This window comes from Carcharhinus amblyrhynchos, chromosome 26 (assembly GCF_965287045.1).
Source record: "Carcharhinus amblyrhynchos chromosome 26, sCarAmb.v2.hapA, whole genome shotgun sequence".
Lineage (NCBI taxonomy): Eukaryota > Metazoa > Chordata > Chondrichthyes > Carcharhiniformes > Carcharhinidae > Carcharhinus > Carcharhinus amblyrhynchos.
The window spans coordinates 22,415,214-22,440,636 of record NC_137349.1 but is presented as its reverse complement, the minus strand read 5'-3'; the positions used below and the strand labels follow the sequence as shown (position 1 = coordinate 22,440,636).

Below are 25,423 nucleotides of genomic sequence, written 5' to 3'. Positions count from 1 at the left end.
ATGGCAACGACCGCACTTCCGGCGGCGGTTTGAATTTCGGTGACGTCACAATGGTAACGGTCGCTCCGGCGCCGGAAGTGCGGCTGCCATGTTGTCTGTGGGCTGAGCAGCAGCTCGAGGAGTCGGAGCCCGAGGGCTGGGTTTGGGTGAGTGGGGGGCAAAGGGCTGAATACTTGGGCTGAGAAGCTGTGGCACGGGCTAGTATGTGAGGGCGATTCTTCATCCAGAAGCCCCCCCCCCTTTGTTTTGATTCCTCCATTGGACAGTCCGACATTGCAGGTAGAGTTAGTGTTTTCTCTCTCTCTCTCACTCTCAGACTGTGTGCTGCGCTGACTGCTGGTTGTTCCCCCGTGCCCAGCTTGGTGCCTTCACTTGATGGTCAACCACCTCATACGTTGGGCTGCTGAGCATGAGTTTCTTCACAGTCTGCGCTGTTTTGGGTTTGTTCGTCCCAGATCCTGCTGCCTTGAGTCCTTTTTTTTAAACCGCTTGGAGTAGGATTTGGGATTGCTGTTACTATTTTAATTGATAACGTGGCTTCACTGCAGGTACAAAGTTGCATTTTCTGTGTCATAGAATCCCTACAGTGCAGAAGGAGGCCATTCGGCCCATCTAGCCTGCACCGACTCTCTGAAAGAACATCCCACCAAGGTCCTTTCTTGTAACCCCTTCTTCTGCCCTGTTGCAATTCTTTGAATTACCCTGCTAATCCCCCTAACCCACACAGCCTTGGACACCTAAGGAGCAGTCTGGCATAGCCAGTCAATCTAACTTGCATATTCTTTGACTGTGGGAGAAAACTGGAGCACCCAGAGGAAACCCTGACAGACAGGGGTGAACATGCAAACTCCACACACAGTGACCTGAGGCTATAATTGAACCCAGATCCCTGGTACTGTGAGGCAGCAGTGCTAACCACTGTGCCATGGACAATGCTTCTCAGTCTGAACTCAGTCAATTTATCAAAAGTCGTCTCCACTTCATTTAAATGTATCAGAAAGGGCCCAACCCTTTCACAACTAAAGTGAAATCTAATTTTGAAATACTGTAGCTTGTTACGTACAGATGCAGCAGTCAATTTGTGCATGTACATTTTCTACAGACAGTACTGAGATCACTGACTGACTAATGCCTTCGTATTGGTTTCGATGGGTGGCACAGTGGTTAGCACTGCTGCCTCAGTGCCAGGGACCCAGGTTCAGTTCTGACTCGGGTCACAGTCTATGTGGAGTTTGCACATTCTCTGTGTCTGCATGGGTTTGCTCTGGTTTCCTCCCACAATCCAAAAATGTGTGGGTTAGGTTGATTGGCTGGGCTAAATTAACCCTAGTGTCTGGGAATTAGGGTTTATATGTGGGGTTACAGGGATAGGGCTCGGGTAGGATTGTGGTCGATGCAGGCTTGATGGACTGAATGGTCTCCTCTGTATTGTGGGGATTCTATGATGATCCAGGGTATATATTTGCTCTTCCATTAGTTCCATTTTTTTTTAACATACTGCTATACTGCCTTTCCATGCAAATGTCAGTAAGTGAAAAAGAAAATGCTGGAAGTGCTCAGCCTATCAGGCAGCATCTGGAGAGAACGGATGAACTAAAGTTAACCGTCCTTCAATGCCCATTTGTCATCAAATAGATAGAATTCTGTGCCAATAGGAAATTGCGTTAAAAGAACTATATAAGCATAATTACATATCCCAAGGTGCTTCACAAAATCATTGTAAAGCAAAATATGACACCGAGCCACTGAAGGGGGTATTGGGTTGAATCGCCAAAATCTTGGCCAAAGCGATGGGTTTGAACAAGTGTCTTAAAGGAGGAAATTGCTTTCACCATGAGTGACTGTTGCAAGCATCAGGGCTTTTCAGTTGCAAACATCAGAATGGGTAGACATAGAAAGACCAAGGTTTATTTACTTTTGTCTTCTACCATCCTGGCAGTTGCATAGTTCCAATGATGATGAAGCTAAATAATCCTAGCAATCAATCTCTTGATTAGTCTATAGCAGGCATGATGTGAAGGAACCACTATGTTAGGAATCATATGTTAAAGTCATTTATTCCTCCTAAGCAAATTACACTTGCCACATATCGTGGCTCAACTCATTCGTGAGTTGCATCCCAAATTGTCAGAAATCTATCTATGCATTTCAGTGAGTTAATACTAACGCCTTCCACTATATCGCTGGGCAACCTGTTCCATAGATTAATCACTTTTTCATTGAAATATTGTTTCTCCAAATTAGTTTTGAATTTGTCTTCCTTCAAATGCAGACCATGTCCTCTGGTTCTACTGTCCTAAACAAGGTGAAATGAATTGTCATGGTATACATTATATGGCAAGAATACTCAGTCAGTTCAGCATGAAAATACTTTGCTGGAGTTCAGAACTACCTACTTTGTTATATTTGCTCATTGTTACCTTCCAGTTAATCCCAATTGTATATTTTCTCTGTTCAATACATCTAATGACAAATGCATGAACAAAATGTTATCACATGTAATTTCTAGAAATTGCAAGCTACTTAACTTTTTGAGTAAATGTTTATATGTAGGAGAATGGATTTTGTTGAAGAGATACTCTACTACTTTCTTATCTGCATAGATGGGATATCATAATACTGATTGTCTAGTCATTTTCATAAATGAGGCAAATCTTGCTGTCCATTTGAATTTGTAAAATGCATGGTATTTTGTTCTCACAATGTTTTATATATTGTTTTTTGTGAAGTTAAACTTCTCAAGAATACTTATTACATTGGATGAAGTGATGTGCTTTTCAGGGTCTTTTGAACGTAGGAAGTAAGGAATAGTGTTTTTGGAAGATGTTCAAGCATAGAATCATAGAAACCATAAGAGGCCATTCAGCCCATCAAGTCTGCATCGACAACAATCCTTCCTAGACCCTATCCCAGTAACCCCATTTAACCCGCCAATCTAAATATAACCCTCTAAACTAAGAGACACTTTAGCATGGCCAATGCACCTAATGCACAGATCTTTGGATTGCAGAAGGAAACTGGAGCACCTGGAGAAAACCCACACAGACATGGGGAGAATGTGCAAACTCCACACATACAGTGACCCAAACCGGAAACTGAATCTAGGTCGCTGGAGCTGTGATGCAGCAGTGCTAGCCACTGTGCCACCCCAGCAGATGCTGGAAAAAAAGCTGAAGCTTTGGGCCTTCTAAAGCAGACATGGGCAAGATTAATCAGAAGCAAGGACTGGAGGACGCAAGTTCAGATTAGTGGGAGAAAAAATTGCACAAGTAGAATAAAGTGATGTGGGTTAGGACTTTCAAAACTTGGTAGTTTATTGTTGTGTGTGGAAAGAGTGGCACATGACTAGGGTTGTCCTGCAGAGTTTTGGATGTATGAAATTATCTTCACATCATGAGTTTGTACAGATTTGTTAATTATACAAGCTTACAATATTTAGGATTTAATTAGTGGGCAACATCCATGGGATCTACCAAAGCATTTTCCAGCCCCTAAATTTGTTTTTATAAGTGTTGTTGCTGTTTGTATCGAAGCAGATTTGACCACCAGTTTAAAAAAAGTAAACTCTCAAAGTGATGAAATGTAAGACATTAATGGCGTTTGAAGCATAAATGGTAGTCAGAATGCCAGGAAAAATTCCCTGTGCTCACGTGGTGTGATGGAATCTTCTATGTCCACCTGAACAGCAGCAATTTAACATTTTGATCTCATCTGAATGATGAAACCTCCTGGGCTGAATGCAGCAGTGAAGGAGATTCTTCTGGCTTTCAATCTTGGATAAAATGAGAGTTGATAATACTGCTTTATCTTTTAGGTTTAACAAGCGTGTTGAGTGCTGTTCTATTCAAATCAATTCAAGAACATTGTATAGTGAAGTGTGAAATAAATTATGAATTACATTTTTTTCTGCTACTAAATCTCACATTTTGTGATAATCATAATTAGTGGGGTTGGTAATGCCAAAGCAAAGTTCTTTTATTTGCACTATTCTGAAAAATCAAGCCTTAAGCTCTCATCACATTCCTGACAAGGTGCTAGAATCGCAATTATATGAAGTATTGTTCCCCAATGCCAACCTTTCCTGATATTGACTAAATGATGGACACTTCTAAATTTCTTGTATCGCCTCTTTTACTTCCAACTTTGACCATGTGGAACATCTAAATTTTCCTTTTTAACGTGATCAGCTTGATGCTGTCACAACAAGATCGCTCTTCAAAAAAATGAAGACACTTTTAAAAATTTGTTTCTTTATGGAAACATTTCAATTAGAGGTTGGAATCTTGGGCATTGGCTTTCAGATGTGTTACCAAAATCCCTTTCCTCAGACACACTGATACCATCAAATCAGATGAACAATCCAGCGCCTTCTGTATCACCTGTTCCAAAAGTGTAGCGTGTCAATGATCTGATTCAAAATGTCCAACAAGTAATTTATTTGTATTCCAATTAATGAATTGTATTGTATATTTATCATAGCTACTACCAATGTAAAAGTTGCACAGCGTATTGATGTTTACATTTCAATGTTGTATCTTTCTTTTCTGGTTTCGGAACTGACTCCAGATTAAGCCTCATTAAAGTTCAACCCGCTTAACTATGGATCAGGACTATGAACGACGACTTTTACGACAAATTAATGTACAGAATGAAAACATGGTCCCTTGTGTAAGTGCTAAGTTTCATTTAGTGTTTTAGTTTGATTTACTTTTTCCTGGCTTGCTGTGTCTTTCTGGGTGTACCAACATTTCATCCAGTAAAATGTCAGTGAAACCACGGCTGATTTGAACTTCACCTTCAAATGTCCAGCCCCTAGTTCCTCAACCTCTGGTGTTGTCATCGCAAGTTGAATCAGGAAATGTGGAATCCTGGTCTCTAACTTGATAATGCACTCAGCTTTTTTTGTTCTCAATCAAAATGCTCACTCCAAATACAACCTGAGCTTTGCAAGACAAAATTCATATTACATAGGTGGAAATTATTTTTTAGATGTGTATTGACACAAACTCAAAACTGTCAACACACTTGGCATTGCCCTTATTTATTTTAGTTATGTATATGTTAATTCAAAGTAAAGCTGGCTTTATCTATAAATGATGTACAAAAACCTTTTGTTTTAAAGGTACTTAGAACTACTTTTATGCCACAGCTTAATATAAGCAAAATTGTGTTCAAACACAGCATTTTTGACATTAGTTTATTGTGATCTTAATAATAGCTAAAAGTATTAATAAAAAACTTAATAGCTGGTATAGCAAAGTGCTAGCATTGAAGTTTGATGGTAAAGCGACTAAGAAATACTTGACCATTTAACCACTGCTCAACTGAAGGTTGAAAACTGAAGATGTTCTTGACTGATCCTTAATTTTCACAGGAAATATTATGGAGATTCTGTCAAAGAACTTTTGATATATCTATAAAATGAAAAATAAAGAAGCAGAGGACACTTGTACTTGTGATGTGGAGTCCTGGACTTGATCTTTGGGTAAAAAATGAACTCTATCATTGGAACTACATCAGAATGATGAATAGGACAGATGTGAAAGAGATTGGAATATGAACAAGAGTAGAGATTTTCACTTCAGTTGTCTGTATTATCATAGAGTTGTATTTAATTCAATCTGTTTGCTATAGCTGAGAATTCAGTTAAAGTTGAAACATGGATACAATGGAGCTCACAATATAATTTGGGAGTCAGGTTGACAATTTGTCTTGCACCCTTTAAGTTAAGAAATGTGCACCTATCCTGATGGACTGTGATCAGACAGAAGTTGGCATCTATTGAGGATCCATGAACCAATATAAATCAATAATGAGACAAATAACTTTCATTTTCCAAAAAAATCTTGAACTTTCTTCTTGAGCTGTATGAAGGCAGAATACTGCGGCTAGGCGGATCTGCCAGCATATCACGATGGCAAAATCTTTTTTCAAGATGTTAAGGAAAGTGAACCACATCAGAGGTGAGCAGCAGCAACACCATGTTATTTGCAAAAGGGGCACACAAATTTTTCCAAAGAAATATCATGTATGGTTGATAGAGTGAAGAGTGACCATTGTATGGTTGAGTTTTTGATGCAGATGGAGGATGAGAAAGTAGGATCCCGGACCTGTGTCCTCTGTTTGAACAGAGGGGAGTACGATAGGGTGAGAGAGGAATTGGCAAATGTAGATTGGGGGCGCAGATTGGTCAGTAGGACTGCTGAGGAACAGTGGAGGATCTTTAAGGAGATCTTTCTTGGTGCTCAGCAGAAATTTATTCCGATGGTAAACAAGGATTGTAGGAGAAGGGATAGGAAGGATAGACTATGAAGCTAAACTAGTGTTAAATATAAAAAAGGATGGTAAGAGTTTTTATAAATATATAAAAAGGAGGAGGCTGGCTAGGGTGAATGTTGGACCCTTAGAGGATAAGAGGGGGGATTTAGTGGTGGGGGATGAGGAAATGGCTGAGGCCTTAAATAAGTTTTTTGCTTCAGTCTTCACGGAGGAGGATGTGAATAGTTTGCCGGGTAATAAAGATAGAAGGATGGTAGAAGTTGAGGGCCTGAATGCGATCACTGTCACTAGAGAGGTAGTGCTCGACAGACTAGCGGGATTGATGGTGGACAAGCCCCCAGGACCGGATGGAATGCATCCCAGGGTTCTGAAGGACATGGCAGAGGTGATAGTGGATACCTTAGTGATTATTTTCCCAACCTCGCTGGATTCCGGGGAAGTGCCGGAAGATTGGAAAATGACTAATGTTACGCCGCTGTTTAAAAAGGGTAGCAGGCAAAAGGCAGGGCATTATAGGCCGGTTAGTTTAATGTCTGTTGTAGGAAAAATGCTTGAATCCGTCATCAAAGAAGAAACAGCGAGGCACCTTGAGAAGAATTGTTTGATAGAGCAGACGCAGCACGGATTTGTTAAGGGGAAGTCGTGTCTGACGAATTTATTGGAATTCTATGAGGATGTGTCTAGTGCGGTGGACGGAGGGGAACCGGTGGATGTGGTGTTTCTTGATTTTCAGAAGGCGTTTGGTAAGGTGCCACTCAAAATGTTGTTACAGAAGGTTAGGGGGCTTGGAGTTGCGGGGTAAGGTGTTAGCGTGGATAGAGGATTGGCTGTCAAATAGGAGGCAGAGAGTAGGTGTCAATGGGTGCTATTCGGATTGGCGGTTGGTGACTAGTGGAGTGCCCCAGGGTTCGGTGCTGGGGCCTCAGCTATTTACCATTTATATAGATGATCTGGAGGAGGGAGCTGAGTGTGGGGTGTTGAAATTTGCTGATGACACAAAGATAAGTGGAAAAGCAAATTGTGCAGAGGGTGTAGAAAGCCTGCAGAGGGATCTAGATAGGCTAAGCGAGTGGGCGAGGACCTGGCAGATGGAATACAATGTTAGCAAGTGTGATGTTATCCACTTTGGCAGGAATAATAGTAGGAGGGACTACTATATAAAGGGTGAAAAGCTGCAGCATGCTACGGTGCAGAGGGACCTGGGGATCCTGGTGCATGAGTCACAAAAACCCAGCCTACAGGTGCAGCAGGTGATCAGGAACGCAAATGGGATGCTGGCCTTCATAGCGAGGGGTATTGAATATAAAAGTAGGGTGGTCTTGCTGCAACTGTACAGGGCACCGGTGAGGCCGCAGCTGGAGTACTGTGTGCAGTTTTGGTCGCCGCACTTGCACAAGGACATTTTGGCCTTGGAGGGAGTGCAGAGGGGGTTCACTAGGCTGATACCAGGGTTGAGGGGGTTGAACTATGAAGAGAGGCTGAATAGACTGGGCTTGTACTCGTTGGAGTTTAGAAGGATGAGGGGGGATCTTATTGAGACGTATAAGATGATGAAGGGGATGGATAGGGAAGAGGTTGAGAGGTTCTTCCCGCTCAATGGACAGCAGGACTAGAGGGCACAGCCTCAAGACAAGGGGGGGACAGTTTAGAACAGAGTTGAGGAGGAACTTCTTCACTCAAAGGGTGGTGAATCTCTGGAATTCTCTGCCCGTTGAAGTGGTGGAGGCCACCTTGCTAAATATATTTAAGACGCGGGTAGATAGGTTTTTGGTAGGCAAGGGGATTAAGGGTTATGGGGAGAAAATGGGAAAGTGGAACTGAGCCACTTAAGATCAGCCATGATCTTATTGAATGGCAGGGTAGGCTCGAGGGGCTAGATGGCCTACTCCTGCTCCTATTTCTTATGTTCTTATCATGAGTAGAAATCATGAGTCCGTCAAATCATCATTAAAAACAATTCTGTCATACTTTGGTATGTATTTAAACAGTGATCTGATTATTTATATCTTGTAGATCTTTTTGGATATATGATAATACGTGGAGCAAGACCTTCCCATTCTTGCAGATACTGATTGACAGAATAAATACTTCATTTTTTTGTGTACAAGACCCTTTTTTTGTTAACACAGATGAAATGTGAATCTCTTTCCTTAACAAATTTTGGCCTATTATGTATTTTCAAGACTTTGAGTTACTTGAATGTTTATTCGGTTTCTTGATGAGACAGGAAGTTGGCAGATGTAATTTCGGTGTAACGCATGAGGATTTATTGAATAATAAAAAAACACTTAACCAGTAGGCAGTAGTTTACAATTTACACATGACCTTTACTATCAGAGTAGCTTGGACAAAGATCAATGCTGGTTCTGGGCTGACTTCTTTCTCTGTCTTTTTTACTTTCAATTTTCTTTCTTCTGTAAACCTGGACAACTGTATGTTGGATTATTTCAGTGAGCTATTTTTATTTCTTTAGCTTTAGTATCCAGGATTTATTTTACCCACCTTTGGTAAAAGCAATTGACTCATGCCAGTTCTAACACTTTCAGTATGATCAATGCAACATCAATACATAATAGCTACGTCCTAAACTATAAGTAACAAACTCTAAGTAATGCAGATGGCTTAGAGTCCAAATTATTCTTTGGTAATACAATTACAATCACAGTTTAGTAATACAATTCACATAGCTGAGTCATTTCAAGTGATCTTTTCCTGTCTGTTATTGTTAAATTGTACACCAGTGCACAAGATAATGCTGAAACATTTGCAGTAATCCGGCCAGAAGGTGCCAAGTGGATGATCCATCTTGGCCTCCTTCTGAGGTCCCTAGCATCACAGGTGCCAATCTTTAGCCAATTTGATTCAGTCCACATATACCAAGATACTGGATACTGCAACACTGTGGGCCCTGACAATATTCCAGCAAAAGTACTTGTGCTCCAGAACTTGCTGTGTCCGTAGGCAAGCTGTTCAAGTACAGCTATAGCACTGGTATCTACTTGGCAATGTGGAAATTTGCTAAGTATGTCCTGTGTACAGAAAGCAGGATAAATCCAACTTGACCAATTACCACCTGATCAGTCTACTCACAATCAGTAAAGTGACGGAAGGGATCATCAACTGTGCTATCAAGCGACACTTGCTTCACAGTAACTTGGCCACTGACACTCAGTTTAGCTTCCACTAGTGTCACTCAGCTTCTAATCTCAATACAGCCTTTGTCCAAAGCAACTGAACTGCAGCGAGTCAAGAAGGTGTCACCACCTTTTAAAGGGCAACTAGGAATGAGCAATAAATGCTGGCCAGCCAGCAATGCCCTTGTCCAATGAATGAATGGTTGAATAAAAAAACTACAGGGTTGAGGTGAGAGGGACTGCCTTTGACATCAAGGCAACATTTGACCGAGTGTGGCATCAAGGAGCCCTAGCAAAACTGTATTGGGGAAGGTGGGACTCTTTGCTAGTTGGTGTCATGTCTAACATGAAGGAGGATGGTTGTCATTGTTGGAGGTCAATTGTCTCAGCTCCAGGACATAAATGCAGGAGTTGCTCCAGGTAATGTCTTAGACCCAACCATCTTCAGCTGCTTCATCAATGACCTTGCCTCCATCATAAATTGAGAAATGGTTGGGAGGGGTCAGTCGTGAGGGGAGATATGTGTTTAAGATAAAGAGCAGGAGGGTCAGAGGGATTTTGAGAAAATTATTTTTTACTCGAAAGGGTGGAGGAAATCTGGAATCCATAGAGGCTGGAAATCTTACAATATTTGGATGAGCATTTGAAGCATCATAATATTCAAGGAAATGGGCCAAGTGCTGGAAAATCAGATTAGCGCTTTTAGAGGGAATTACTGTGGGTGCACACTTGCTGGGCCGAAGCAGCTTTTCTGCACTGTATGACTTTGTGATTTAAATGCGGGGTCCGTTTTCTCAAAAGCTTCGAATGTCTGGGAGCTCAGATTCTAATGTAATAGATGTAAGCTGTCATCTTCCATTAGAACCCAACCCAACAAATTCTTTGCTCACCAAAAGTGCTCTCAAACATTTATAAAGCGCAGTAGCTAAAGTTCACAATACAAGGAAAACGTATCAAAACCCATCTCTCTTGCACTCTTTTACTTCCGATGTCTATTATTGCAGTTTTTATTTCTAAACTGAAACTCAAGAATCCTAATAAAAACTAATGCTGCAAGATCAGAAGTTGCTATGGAATAGATTAATACTGCTGTGCTCTAACTTTATTACAGATTTTTAATGTTAATTTAACACCATTCTCCATTTCTGGATTTTGTTCAGATATCAGAAGTTAGAAGAACATTAACACCTTCAAATTCACCAGTGTCATCGCCAAGTAAAAGTGGAGACCGGTTTATTCCTTCAAGAGCAGCAGCAAACTGGAGTATAAACTTCCACAGAATTAATGTATGTTGTTGTTGAAAACATTTAGTGATGTAGGCATTTTGGAGGGAAACTATTCAGTCATTCAGAATTATATTAACATGATCTTGCTTTGAAAGTTTGCTTTAAAGAGGATCCATATTCTTCAGCATAGCCCATATAATGTTTGGGGTGAGAAATGAAGTTAGTTATATTCTACTTGCCACAACTATACTGCCAGCAATATTTTGTGAGGTAACAAAGCATCATTTAATCCTTAACTTGCCACGGACTGAAATGTAATATGGATTCAAATGGAATTTTCGGTTTATGTAGGTTATATTGGATTAAAAATAATCATTCAGCAAAGTAGCGCGTACTGCAGTGATTGAACCTTTCGTTTGAATGCAGGCAGACTAACTAAATTTGGGGTGAATTGCTAGAATTTGTATGTTATTTACCACCCTATTTCCCAGTTATGGGTGGGATTTGCATGGCGAACTCTTATCAAGTTTGCCTGTGGCTTTGTAATGGCTCATAATGTTTACAGGCGTTCGGTGACCGAGTGAGAAACCTGGCACTGGGTACAATCTGCCCTTGCATTTAACTTATGTGTGCACAACCCCAATCCTGCCTCTGTTCACCTGTCTCTAGGAACCCAGCAATGGTCACTGGGAAGGCATCAGAGAGTTTAAAGCAGCAAGCAGTGCTCCTGGTGGCACAGCTGGCAATGGAGACTGCTTGACCTCTGCTCAACAACTCCTGGGGGGTGAGATTTCTGCCCTACTGGAGCCTTGATTGTGTGGGAAGTCTAACACTGGCCAGTTAAGTACCTGATTGCACTTAAATCCCTCCTGGAGAGAAGCAACTGTGTAGGGAACCACTGTCGCATGAACAAAATACGTCCTGGTGAGGGGATGTAGAAAGAGATGGGTTTCGCTTCATGAAATGCACATTTACTGGAAGAAAGTGCATTCAGTGTAGCATGATCCCCAGACATCTTTTTCTCTCCTCTCCCCTTCCTATCAGCCTTTCAAATAGCTTCATTTGTGTGGGAGTCCATACCATCAAACTCTTCAGCTTGGGAGGAGGAGGAGAAGAGACATTAGTGTTCATACTGCACATCTCAATTTTTCTACCTTTGCCTAGGAAGAGCAATGCTTGCAAAAGATGTGCTGATGAATGGCTATCATTTTCTTAGCATCCTTCTCTATTTGGTGCAGTCAGGAAGTTAAAACTTCAATCCTTTTTGGTAAAAGATCCAGAGGAGAAATGGACACTGAGTAGTAGTGGAAAGATTGGGGAAATGAACAAAGAAATAGTTGAAAAGTTCAGCGATCAGCCTGTTTTAAAAGATGGATTCTTATTGTGGAAATTTGCTTGTGCTTAGAAGTGTTTTTTGCTGTGGTCACATTATGTTGATCCTTAAATAAGATAAAAGATCATATGCAGTGTAGTTCGTATGCATGATTTTTGAACAAGTAGGTGTCACAAACTGTAGATGGGCCTCATAGCTCTTTGTTACTGAGGTTATTAGCTTACATTTTTTAACAAGTGATGTTGTATTCCACAAACTTTTCATAGTGGAATTTCTGCTACAACAATTGCCTTTTGTTCTTTGTTTCAATGAGAGACTTTATGTAACGCAGCAGATCATCTGAGATAATTGCAAATAGTAAAGACAGAAGTCGTCAACACTATATAGTGTACAATGTATTTTTTGTTCAGGCTGCAAATTACTATTAAGTACAAAGGAATAGTCCTTGGCTTAATCAAGGTTTAATTTTTGTGCAGTTTAAAAATGCTTGTAAGTTTGGGATGTTAAGTGACTTGTTATTTTGATGTGATAGTTTTTTATTTGTAGCATAATGTGACTGATGAAATACACGCTAGAGGCGATGTTTATATATTAATACAGTTGTTTAATCAACCAATTAAATAGTCACCTGATGAGATATATTAGCAGTTATATCTTTAAAAACTTGGAGATTGTTGCAAGTAGATCCTACCCTATTAGAGTATAAAATTATGCTAAGTCTGAGATCTGTATATTTTACATTCTGATAACCTACACATGAGCTAAAATACTTTTGCTGTAACAAGCAGAGCACCTCCGATTCTGGCCTTTAATCACTTCTTCATTGGTGGCTCTGCCCTAGTTGCCAGGGCCCTAAGTTCTTGAATTCTCTCCATAAACTTATCTTCCCCTCTTTCTGACTCTATTGGCCCTAACATCTTTATGTAGTCTGGTGTCACATGAAGTGCCTTGGGCTATTTTGTTGTGTTAAAGGTGCTATATAAATGTAAGTTGGTGCCATAAGGTCTAAGATGTTTGATTAATCCTTGAATTGTGGGTGTTTTTTTCTTTGAGAAGTGCTGCATGGTTCTGTCCTTTTGAAAAATATTCTCAAAATCTGAAGCTGAAACTTGTAGTTTTTTTCAGAGCCAAAATGCAACTTGAGTATTAGCAAAATAAGCTCTTTGACATCTATTAAACCATCTAATATAAAATGTGACTTGAATCTCGTTATAGTGATTTTATTTTTTTAATTAATTTACCAGATCTTTTTCAAATTCTTTGAAATAATTGATGATCATTGTCTTAATTGATGAACCAAATTTGTTGATTTTTTTAAAGAGCAATTATCATTACTTTTCAAGATTTTTTTTATGATTAGACCAGCAGTCAGGAAACTGAGAATATTGGTCTGTAGCAAAGAAAACACAATCTGCAAGTATCACCATTCATAAATAGATCTGTTGACCATTTTTAAGGTAGCGCTGCAGAAATGACCTATGTCGATTGACCATTGTATGCATATACTAAATACATATTGGTTTTTGTCTCTGTTCTAGGAAAATGAAAAGTCACCCAGTCAGAACAGAAAAGCAAAAGATGCAACCTCTGACAATGGCAAAGGTTCAGTACATACAGTTCTAGTTATTTTAATTATGTCTTATGTAAGCCCAGTAAACTTAAGTTTACAATTGTTGCACATTCAGAAAAGGTAATTTTTCAATTATGTTCAGCTGTAAGGAAAATTGGAACAAAGGTTTAAAAAATTGAATAGTGTGGAAATTAATTTATTTCACAGTTGGTGTTGGGAAGTAGGACAAATAATTTTTTAAAAGTAATTACAGGAATGGGAGTGGACTAGTATTGCCTCTGTCAATTCGTCATCTTCCCTCTTTATTTTCCCCCTTCATCTTGCACTTCGAGGAGTTCATCATTCACTTTTCTGGGTAGTTAGAGAGACCAAGCTCTGTTAACAGTTCACATTAACATAGATGACCCAAGTTTACCTCCATTGTTCCTTCATCAACTTCAGTAAAGGGTACTAAATTCAAAATGCACCCAGGTCCTTGGGAGAGAAGAGTCTCACTATTTACCAAATGGTGGATTACAATCCCCTCTCATCATAAAAAAAGGCAAATGTGCCTTTAATTTCTACATATTGTATTAGAGGTTTTTCCACTGTGTCTTTGTGCTCTCCACTCTTGCAAAACATTCAATCTTTTTTATTTTTCAATGTTTGAAGTGCAAGATGCATAAGATATTAAATTGTAATATCTTAAACTTGGAATTTAAATAAAACAGACTTATCATCCCCAAGAGTGCCGGGTGTAGTTATCAAACAATGTATATCACGGGTTGTTGAGAAATATTGAGAGGAGGTAGAATTTATAACGGACTTTAAAAAAGAAATGGTTGCACATTTGAAAAAGAAAAAAACTAAACAGATATGAGTTAACAGTAGTAGTTGAGTGGGTTAGCTGGCAACCTCAGCTGAGAGATAGAAGAACTATTGCCTCCAAACCAAATTGTTCCAGGTTTATAATTTAGGCTGGCTGACATTCCAACACACAGAAATAATGCTGCACCATTGACCTTCCGTTTTGGAGCATTTAGTCACAACATCCTCAGGTGGCTGTAGAGGATCCCATGCGAAGAGCCGATGTATTTTTCAATGTCCTGGCTTAATACCTGTTCCAGATTGTTGGATATTAAGGAAATCAAGAGATACGGGGATTTTGTAGGAATTGAGGTTGAAGATCACCACAATTTTATTCAATGGTGGAGTTGACTCAGGTCTTATAGCCTTATTTCTTGTGTTTTTATGAGAGATAGGATAGGAATGATTAGAAAAGATCCAAAAACCTGGATTATTAGCCAATCGGCATGCATTAGTCTGCATCATTATTGAAGGTACCAGATGTGAGGAATAATGCTGCTAGCAACCAAATCCTGACACAAACAAGAGCCTGGATATTCATATGTTCTTGTTTATAAATATATGTATCTAGAAGCTGCTGACCCAAGATTGGTTATTGTCTTTAGTTATAAGATGGGCATTATTTTTTGATACTGTTTTTACTGTTAAGGTGTGCCCAATATAAATGCTTTTCTAAACCTCTGCATTGACCTGCTGCCTATCATTCTGTTACTGTTCTCTAGTTGATATGTTAAAGTGGACTTTACTGACACTCCCTGCAGTTTGTCGGCTTTGGGTACAAAACCACCCTGCTCCGTTGGACCACAGGATGTGAGGTTCACATACAAGTCTTGAGATATGGCCAGTTATACCGCCTTCTACCACTAGATAGAGCTTCTAATCTTCATGCCAACTGCATTACTAATGCACTATGATGGAAATGTACTGTCTTGAATTTGTTTGGAGGGGAAAAGAAAACCACGTTCACTAATGCAATTTTTAAAATCATTTTCTATTATATTGTGTAGAAGCTATGATACACATGCATAAGCAGCTGGGATCAAGTGAATCCCTTAACGAGTATAGGGGGTGTGGAGTAGAGTTAAGAGAGAATCAGGAGGGCAAAAGGGACATGAGATTGTTTTGGCAGATAAGGCAAAGGAGAATCCAAAGAGCTTCTACAAATACATAAAGGGCAAAAGAGTAACAAGGAAAGAGTAAGGCCTCTTAAGGATCAACAAGGTCGTCTATGTGTGAATCCACAAGAGATGGGTGAGATCCTAAATGAAAATTTCTCATCAGTATTTACTGTTGAGAAAAACATGGATGTTAAGGAACTTGGGGAAATAAACAGTGATGTCTTGAGGAGTGTACATATTACAGAGAAGGAGATGCTGGAAGTCGTAAAGCGCATCAAGATAGATAAATCCCCAGGATCTGATGAAGGGTATCCCAGGACATTATGGGAGGCTAGGGAGGAAACTACGGGTCCTCTAGCAGAGATATTTGAATCACTCATAGTCACAGGTGAGGTGCCTGAAGATTGGAGGGTGGCAAATGTTGTGCCTTTGTTCAAAAAGGGCTGCAGAGAAAAGTCTGGGAACTACAGGCCATTGAGCCTCACGTCTTTGGTGGGTAAGTTGTTGGAAGGTATTTTGAGAGACGGGACCTACAGGCATTTAGAGACGCAATGACTGATTAGGGACAGTCAGCATAGCTTTGTGAGTGGAAAATTGCATCTGACGAATTTGATTAAGTTTTTTGAAGGGGTAACCAAGAACGTAGATAAGGGCAGTGCAGTTAATGTAGTCTGCATGGACTTTAGCAAGGCCTTTGACAAGGTACTGCATGGTAGATTGTTGCATAAGGTCACACCTTACAGGATCTAGGGTAAGGTATCTAAATGGATACAAAATTGGCTTGATGACAGAAGCCAGAGGGTGGTTGTAGACGGTTGTCTTTCAAACTGGAGGCCTGTGACCAGCAGTGTGCCTCAGGGCTCAGTGCTGGGTCCACTGTTATTTGTCATTTATGTTAATGATTTGGATGAGAATATAGGAAGCATGGTTAGTAAGTTTGCAGATGACACCAAGATTAGTGGCGTAGAGGACAGTGAAGAAAGTTATATCCGATTGTAACAGGATCTTGATCAGTTGGGCTAGTGGGCTGATGAATGGCAGATGGAGTTTAATTTAGATAAATGTGAGGTGACGCATTTTGATAGATTGAACCAGGGCAGGACTTGCTCGGTTAATGATCGGGTGTTAGGGAGGGTTGCAGATCAAAGAGATCTAGGGGTACGTGTTCATTTATCCTTGAAAGTGGAGTCGTAGGTGAACAGAGTGATGAAGAAGGCATTCAGCATGCTTAGTTTCATTGGTCAGAACATTGAATACAGGAGTCGGGACATGTTGTTGAAATTGTACAAGACATTGGTAAGTTCACACATGGAATACTGTGTACAGTTCTGGTCACCCTACTATAGAAAGGATATTATTAAACTAGAAAAAGTGCAGAAAAGATTTACTTGGATGCTACCAGGACTTGATGATTTGCGTTATAAGAAGAGACTGGATAGACTGGGATTTTTTTTCTCTGGAGCATAGAAGGCTGAAGGGTGATCTTATAGAGGTCTATAAAATAATGAGGGGCATAGATCAGTTAGACCGTCAATATTTTTTCCCAAAACTAGGGGAGTCTAAAACTAGAGGGCATAGGTTTAAGGGGAGAGATACAAAAGTGTCCAGAGGGGCAATTTTTTCACACCAAGGTTGGTGAGCATCTGGAACAAACTGCCAGAGGTAGTGGTCGAGGCGGGTATAATTTTGGCTTTTAAAAAGCATTTTGACTGTCACATGGTAAGATGGGTATAGAGGGATATGGACCAAATGACGGCAATTGGGGCTAGCTTAGGGGCTTTAAAAAAAAGGCAGCATGGACAAATTGGGCCAAAAGGCTTGTTTCCATGCTGTAAACCTCTATGACTCTATGTCTTCACCGTACTGAGACGGTGGTGTAGTGTTGTCATTGGACTAGTAATCCAGAGCCTAGGCTAAAGGTCTGGGGCCATGGGTTCAAATGCCATGGTGGAATTTAAATTCATTGAATTAATTCAAATAACTAATGAAGCTAATTTTAGTAATGATAACCATGAAACTGTCATCATTCTTCATTAAAAGCACAAGTTTACCCTTGATTCACTAATCTCCTTTAGGGAAGGAGATCTGTCCTTAGCTACATGACCTACATGTAACTCCAGACCCATTCAGTTTTACCAAGCTGTTGCCATATGGACTGCTGTGATTCATAAATGTGGTTCATCACCACCTACTCTAGGGCAATGAAGAATGGACAACACCCACACCCCGTGAAAAAAAATTAAAATCATACCCTGTAGGATAGTGAGGTGAAAATCCAAATTTACATTCAAATAGCATTACTTCTGCAAAATCCTAACTATTTTAACAATTCACACACATTGTAAGGCACTAAAACAGGCCTCTACTATAATAATGAAAGGTGTACTCAATATTGGGTGTAGTTAGGAATATTATAAATGTTATGACAACTACAGTGTGCTCAGTATTCAATTTAAAAATCCTGGGTCAATATAGAAATGAAGAAACTCTGAAAATGAAATCTGCTATATGTGAAACCTTGATCTGAAAGGTTTTATTCTGGTCACCACATTACAGGAAGGATGTGGAGGCTTTGGAGAGAGTGCAGAAGAGGTTTACCAGGGTGCTGCCTGGTTTAGAGTGTATGAGCTAAAAGGACAGGCTGGTCAAACTGGGGTTGTTTTCTCTGGAGCGGTGGAAGCTGAGGAGAGACCTGATAAAGTCTATAAAATTATGAGGCGCCTAGATAGAGCTGACATAACCTTTTTCCCAGAGTTGAAATGTCTACTACTAGGGGGCATGCACTTAAGATGAGAGGGGAATAGTTCAAAGGAGATGTGAGGGGCAAGTTTTTTTTACAGTGGTAGGCACTGCCAGGGGTGGTGATGGAGGCAGATACCATAGTATGTTTTAGGGGCTTTTGCATAAGCACATGAATACGTGAGGAATAGAGAGATTTGCACTTGAGGCAGGCAGAGGGGATTAGTTTAATTTGGCATCATGTTCAACTCAATATTGTGGGCTGAAGAGCCTGTTCCTGTACTGATCTGTTCTATGTTCTATTTACCGGATATAGGTATCATTGGCGCTAGGTCAGTTGTTGAAATGTACATTTTGTAGGCAAAGCCACAGTAGGTCCACCTTTTTAAAGCTGTAAAGTCTTGCCTGGCTCTTGAGATTTTGTGATCTTAAATTATCAGTGGATTAAACTGGTCAATTTTACAGTGTCATGCACATATTTCAGTTAGCCATAGATCAAGGGTAAACTTGAGCTAAAATTAAACTGTTTTGTGTTTGAAAAGTGACTGGTGAAACTTTATTTCTACATTTGACAATGCAGTTAAGCAAAGTGTTGCCCTCCTCAATTTCATTCAGTTGACAGCATGTTATTTCAAGTCACATAGCTTAATAGAACAGGAAACGTCTGCCTTTCACAGTTGTAGTGATATCAACTGACAATTAATAAATCAGTTGCAACTAATAAATGTTACTACACTAGGAGGCACTGCATGCAACTCAAATTATAATATTGGTAAACCACCCTGCTTGCCTTTCTCATTTTAAAGTTCTTTAAACCTTTTTGTAAAATGGAGCAGGATAAAAGCTGACAAGTATTATAACCATTCAGATAGTGCAAATGAAAATTGCGTCCTACTTGTACTTACTTTGTAAATCATATTTCTCTGTTTTCCCCTGCCCTATTTTGTGTTTGACAGATGGACTTGCTTACTCTGCATTACTTAAAAATGAGCTGCTTGGAGCAGGAATTGAAAAAGTTCAAGACCCTCAAACTGAAGATCGAAGATTACAACCTTCAACGCCTGAAAAGAAAAGTTTATTCAAGGTATGAACTTCTCATCACTGAGAAAGGAACAGTTTAATCTATTTACCTGCCTGCCTCCAAGTTTTACTTGGTAATGCTAAGTCTCCAGGTGACTTGGTGACTTTTGGCCCTGTTAATTTATTTTCCAGTACTTTAATAATTACTTTGGGTTCCTTGTTTTCATTAGACACTTGGCTCCCTGCTACTTCTGTAAAGTAAATGAAAATACTACTGATGTTCACTACAATTACATTTATGATTCTGTGGACTGATCATTCTATTAGTGTTGACTGTATAGCATCACTGAAAATTAAAGCTCAATATTTATTGAAAAGCCAGATCTTTAAGAGCTTTATTCTCTTATCTTACCAAAGATTATATTAAACCATTGGTGTTAACAACTTTAACCTATGTTAATATGTTGTATCAATTTTATTTTTTAGTACTCACTCAGCACTAAGCGTGCAAGTCCTGATGATGGAAATGACATTTCGCCTTACTCCTTATCTCCTGTTAGCAATAAAAGGTAACATTATATCTCATCATGCCACTATGTATTGGGAATTTAATGGTGTAATAATAATACATTTCTCGTAATTTGAATGTTGAAATTATATATTTCTATGTAATTCAAAATCTGGCTACTGAAAGTTCCCTCCTCTTAAAATTCCAATGTTTGTGGAAATGCTTATTACTTCTGAAGGTCAATATAGGTAGTTAAAGATATTGGAATCAGAATGTTAGGGACATGATCTTCATCATCCAAATTGTTTTTCCTTGACACTTTTTAATCTGTTTTGGAATTAGTGTTCAGTTAATATCTAAATATAAACATTGGTACATTAAACTGCAGAATATATATTGACTCTGAACTGTACAGGTGGTTTATTGTGTTCTTTTGTTGGCTGTCCTTCAATCTGGAACTTCAAATACTGCAGTCCTTTAGATATGACTTAAGTCAACAATTCGTTATTGATTTGTTTGATTTGCAGGACAGTTTTGTGAACTTTTTTGAACTCCACTTAACCAAACTTAACACCAGGAACTGCTGGGTGAAGTGTAGCCATATGGGAGGTTGGGAGGTGCTGGTGTGAGCACAAGTTGGTGTCAGCTTGGAATAGTTTGATGGCGCTCTGTAGTAAGCTAGGTTAAAATTTACAAGATTTTACAAGTTGAGATTTATAAGTTTGCTGACGACACCACCGTAGTGAGTTAGATCTCAAACAATGACGATACAGAGTACAGGAATGAAATAGAGAATCTGGTGAGTTGGTGCAGCAACAGTAATCTCTCCTTCAATGTCAACAAAATGAAGGAGATTGTCATCGACTTCAGAAAGCGTGAAGGAGAACATGCCCCTGTCTACAGCAACAGGGACGAAGTAGAGAAGGTTGAGAAATTCAAGTTTTTAGGTGTCCAGATCAACAACAACCTGTCCTGGGATCCCCATGCCGACAGTATAGTTAAGAAAGCCCACCAACGTCTTTACTTTCTCGGAAGACTAAGGAAGAGTCAGTTACGACTCTCACCATCTTTTACAAATGCACGTAGAAAGCATTCTTTCTGGTTGTATCACAGCTTGGTACAGCTCCTGTTCTGCTCAAGACCTAAAGAAACTACAAAAGGTCATGAATGTACCCCAATCCATCACGCAAACCAGCCTTTCATCCTTTGACTCTGTCTACACTTCCTGCTGCCTCAGCAAAGCAGCCAGCGTAATTAAGGGCCCCACACACCCCAGACATTCTCTCTTCCATCTTGTTCCTTCAGGAAACAGATACAAAAGCTTCAACCAACTCAAGAACAGCTCCCTCTCTGCTGCTATCAAACTTTTGAATGGACTTAACTTACATTAAGTTGATCTTTCTCTACACCCTAGCTATGACTGTAACACTACATTCTGCAGTCTCTCATTTCCTTCTCCCTGAACAGTATGTTTTGTCTGTGTAGCACACAAGAAACAATACTTTTCACTGTATGTTAATGCATGTGACAATAATAAATCAAAAAATAATGTTTGTATTGGTTATCTCCAATGATCTTTTTATGAACCATGTTTTAGGTTGCAGAACAAAACAGAAAACCTGAGTGGAGCGTATCCATGCTCTGCATATGTGTACTTTGCCCAGTTTTCTTACAGAGTTTGACATGGGTCCTTCAACACCTCATTAACATGTGCAGGAGGGTCAGCAACAAGCTGAGAGAGCACTCCTGCATATCTTCTGAGCCAAATTGCTGTCTGATGTATTTCAAGTATCTTGAACATATATCTTCAAACAGCCTTGATGCATGGGATGTAGTCACATAAATTTGGACCTTTTTTCACCTAAGAAACAGCCAAAAATGCATCTAAATATATTCCCTGTGCATATCACAGCCCCTTTCTTGACTCTGAGAGACTTTGGGTGTTTAGATTTGCAATACCCAGTTATGAATGGTCACAAGAAAATTATAACAATGCGGTGCCAAATAATGCTCCACTTTCCTAAACTGAGCAGAATGCAACCAGTGATAGCATGGTGCATGATCATATTAACCGTTGTCAAATTTAAAGAAAGTACGTGCTGCTATTTGGTTTCGCATTTAATTTTGTATATTTCTGTCTTGAACAGCCAGAAATTGTTGCGGTCACCAAGAAAGCCTACTCGCAAAATCTCGAAGATCCCATTTAAAGTTCTTGATGCACCCGAACTTCAGGACGACTTTTACTTAAACCTTGTGGACTGGTCTTCCCTAAATGTGTTAAGTGTTGGACTTGGCACTTGTGTGTACCTTTGGAGTGCTTGTACTAGCCAGGTGAACCTTTTAGCTTACATTCTCTTTCCCTTCCTGTTTCTGGCACTCTGTCTCTCTACCCACCCTTATTGTGTGAACAATGTAGTTATTACTTGGCTTATCCTTAAATGCAGAATACAGTGGCCTATGTCAGTGATGAAAAAGTCAATTGACTTTATTTCAACAATAACAATTCAATCTTTTCAGTTTAGGTTATGTTAATCAGGGATTACAACAATCATTTTTATTCCACATTCTTCACTGCCTCATGATATTGAACCTATTCAGTGTTCTAGAGAAATCATTTGGTGAATAGTCTCTCCTGGTTTTGTTTGTTATTGATAAACATTAGTAATTATGATCTGTGAGATTCTGATGCTGCATTCATGCCTCCTACATGCATCAGAGTAGCAGCTTATGTTTCGAAAACCAAAAAAACTTCTGCTCCAAATGTTGGCTCTTTCTGGTAAACAGCCTTGGTAATTGATTTCATTACTGTTATTTTTGAAACATTTTGCTACTTTTGTATAAGTATTATCTCAAACTTGAAAAGAAGCGAGTCAAATATCATGTCCCTGGGTTGGTACATTATTACCCTTCATTTTTGAAGGTGTTTATAAATGTGATTAGATTCATGCATTGGGCTGATCTCTGAACCATGCTACTGTTGGTGATTGTTGCTCAATCCTAACAAATTGTGCAACGCTATGGCCATTGTAAATCATAGTTGTAAACCAAAGCCTGAGATTCAAATGTGTATGGACAGGGTTGAATGGATAATCACACTTATGCTGGATCATGAGTGATAGCTTCCTCGCATCAAGGAGCCACTGAAGCAAGCTGGACATCTGGGATAGGGAGTTAAAAAATGGGAACCAGGACCTAGGTTAAGGAAAGTTGGGACCTAAAGCCAAAGGGTTAAAGCTGAGGAACCCTGCTGCCTTTCCAAGCAGCTCTGGATCTTGGGAGGGACTGGCAAGACAGGAGATGGGTTCAGTGGTTGATGCAGAAAAGAAAACAGAATTAGGAAGCTAGTTTGGGATAATGGGAGAGGGCTGAGACTTGGCATGAGTTCAGCAATTAGGGAGGAGTTGAGTGTCAAGCCAATGAGGCATTCCTTAAATTGAGTAAAAATTTAATATAATAATCCTACTAAAAAGTGACACAATTTTTTCACTGTTTCTCAGGCAGTTTTCAAGTGACTGCAGTGCTATTTCAGCAACATTTTTTTTTCAAAGAACATGACAAAAGCTTTAATTCAATACACTTCTCTACATAGACATGAGGGATGGTGATTTGTTGACTGATTGCTCCACTGTATATTTTGCAACATATTGCAAAGATCCCTAGGATTTTTGCCCATCACATGGCTCCTCTTGAATGTTCAAGACTCGGGTGTGTAGAGGATGCTTTATATTGTAAATGAAGTTCCACTATGTATGTAACAAATAATGCAATTGGGTACTTCTTGCACCTCTGTCTTTTGGTTCATCAATGTCAAGTCTGAAATTCTTATCCATGTTTTCAAATCCATCCCCTCTGCCTCCCATGAACTACCTCGAACCATCTCCAGCTCTACAATACTCAGCTCTCTGCGTTCTTCCAACTGGCCTCTTGTGAATTCCCCACTTCCTTTGCATCAAGATTGGCAGAAATACCTTCAACCTACCTAGATCCTAAACTCTGCAATTCCTCCCTAAAATATCTTGCCTCTCCAATATTTTCCTCCTTTAAAAAGCTACTTGAAACCTACCTCTTTAATCAGGAACTCCAAATATTGTCTCCTATAATTTTATTGTCTGATTGCCCTCCTGCGAAGCACATTGGGATGTTTTCCCACATTGGAGCTGCTGCGTAAATGCTTGTTGTTTTTAGCTTTGTAGTGTTATAATCTTTCCTGAATAAGAATATTCAGCTAAGTATTAATGAACTACCATCACAGGCTTTTAATGTCTAGAGAATGAATGAAACAATGTCCTATTCATCATTTTTTTCAGCGGATTATTTGAAAATAGAGTTTGAGAAACCAAAAGTAGGCCACATAAATATTTCCAAAGATGAAATATTTAGTCACAATATTTAAACCATGAGTAACCTTGATCACAAAGCATAACAGTTATGTTAGTTTATTTTATAAATGTCTTCTGAACCTCAAGGTTGTTAATCTTTTTACCTAATTGCGGGGTCTGCAGATTCTGTGACCAAAGATGATAAACCGTAAACAAGACAGTTGTAAGTATAGTTGACACAAAAATTTGGCAAGTCTTTATTAAAAGTTCTTGCTGGAATACAGTCTTTCAAAATACCAGTTTTGCATCAATAACTATTGAATATGTCAAAGGAAAGATATCCATAGAGATACCAAGCGGATGTCATTTACAAACAATTTTTTGTCAGTAATTGTACATGTGCTCTCTCTAATTAAGAAATTCACATTTTCTAACTGAAAATAAGTTAATAAGAGGCTGTTCTAATTATCAGCACAACACAGGATGAACAGGAGACAATTAGAGCTTGTTGTTAAATGATGAATTAAACAAGGGTGGCACAATGGTTAACACTGCTGGGGCCTCACAGTGCCATGGCCCCCAGATTCAGTCCTGGCCTCGGGTGACTCTGTGGAGTTTGCACATTTTCCCCGTGATTGCATGGGTTTCCTCTGGGTGCTCCAGTTTCCACCCACATGCAGATTCGGTGGATTGGCCATGATAGCAAAAAATGTCGCTGAGTATCTCAAGATTTGTAGGCTGAATGGATTAGACGTGCTAGATATGTGGGGTTACAGAGACCAGGCGGGGGCGAGGGTCTGGGTAAGATATTCTGCCAGAGAATCGGTACAGACTTGATGGGTCAAATGGCCTCTTTCAGCACTAGGAATTCAATAAACAGAAATTGCAGTGAGGAACAAAACAACTGTTGAAGCTCATGGAAAAAAATGAGTAAAAACAGGTTAAATCATTCTGTCATCTTTGTAAACAAAACATCACTTGAAATAAAATAACTTTTTTATTAAAAACATTAGCTGAATTAAAACTTTAGAAGTATAATGTATAGCTTTGCACTATTTTGGGAAGTAAAAAAAACTGAAAATTGTGGAAGCTGAAGGGAAAAATATTTGGTCTGTACAGTTGACAGTACTAGTGAGTCAATCAAAACCCATGCAATTAAAATCTTTTAAGATATTAAAATATGCAAAGCCAATTCAGTGCATTAACGTAAAGATAGTGTGAAATATGTCATTTAAGAATGTCATTTCAATCTTATTTTGTGCATTAAATCAGACATTAGGAAGATCATTATAATAAAATGCCAATGAACCTTTGACTATTTTCTTCGAATA

The 25,423-nt window shown here is 39.3% G+C and overlaps 1 protein-coding gene across 3 annotated transcripts in view; it reads left to right on the top strand.

Moving 5' to 3' along the window:
• The first annotated feature begins 76 nt into the window (after window positions 1–76).
• The window catches only part of fzr1a (fizzy/cell division cycle 20 related 1a), a 44,343-nt gene continuing 18,996 nt past the window's right edge, over window positions 77–25,423 (top strand). Inside the window, exons 1-7 of one of the 3 annotated variants that reach the window (XM_080213198.1) lie at window positions 77–146; window positions 4,567–4,668; window positions 10,574–10,699; window positions 13,511–13,574; window positions 19,202–19,329; window positions 19,752–19,834; window positions 21,921–22,104. In XM_080213198.1, the coding sequence (XP_080069324.1) occupies window positions 4,600–4,668; window positions 10,574–10,699; window positions 13,511–13,574; window positions 19,202–19,329; window positions 19,752–19,834; window positions 21,921–22,104 (654 nt within the window). In that variant the 5' untranslated portion in view covers window positions 77–146; window positions 4,567–4,599. Of the gene's footprint in view, window positions 280–4,566; window positions 4,669–5,374; window positions 5,486–10,573; window positions 10,700–13,510; window positions 13,575–19,201; window positions 19,330–19,751; window positions 19,835–21,920; window positions 22,105–25,423 lie in introns of those variants that run through there. The other 2 variants (XM_080213197.1, XM_080213199.1) reach the window with 2 other exon arrangements.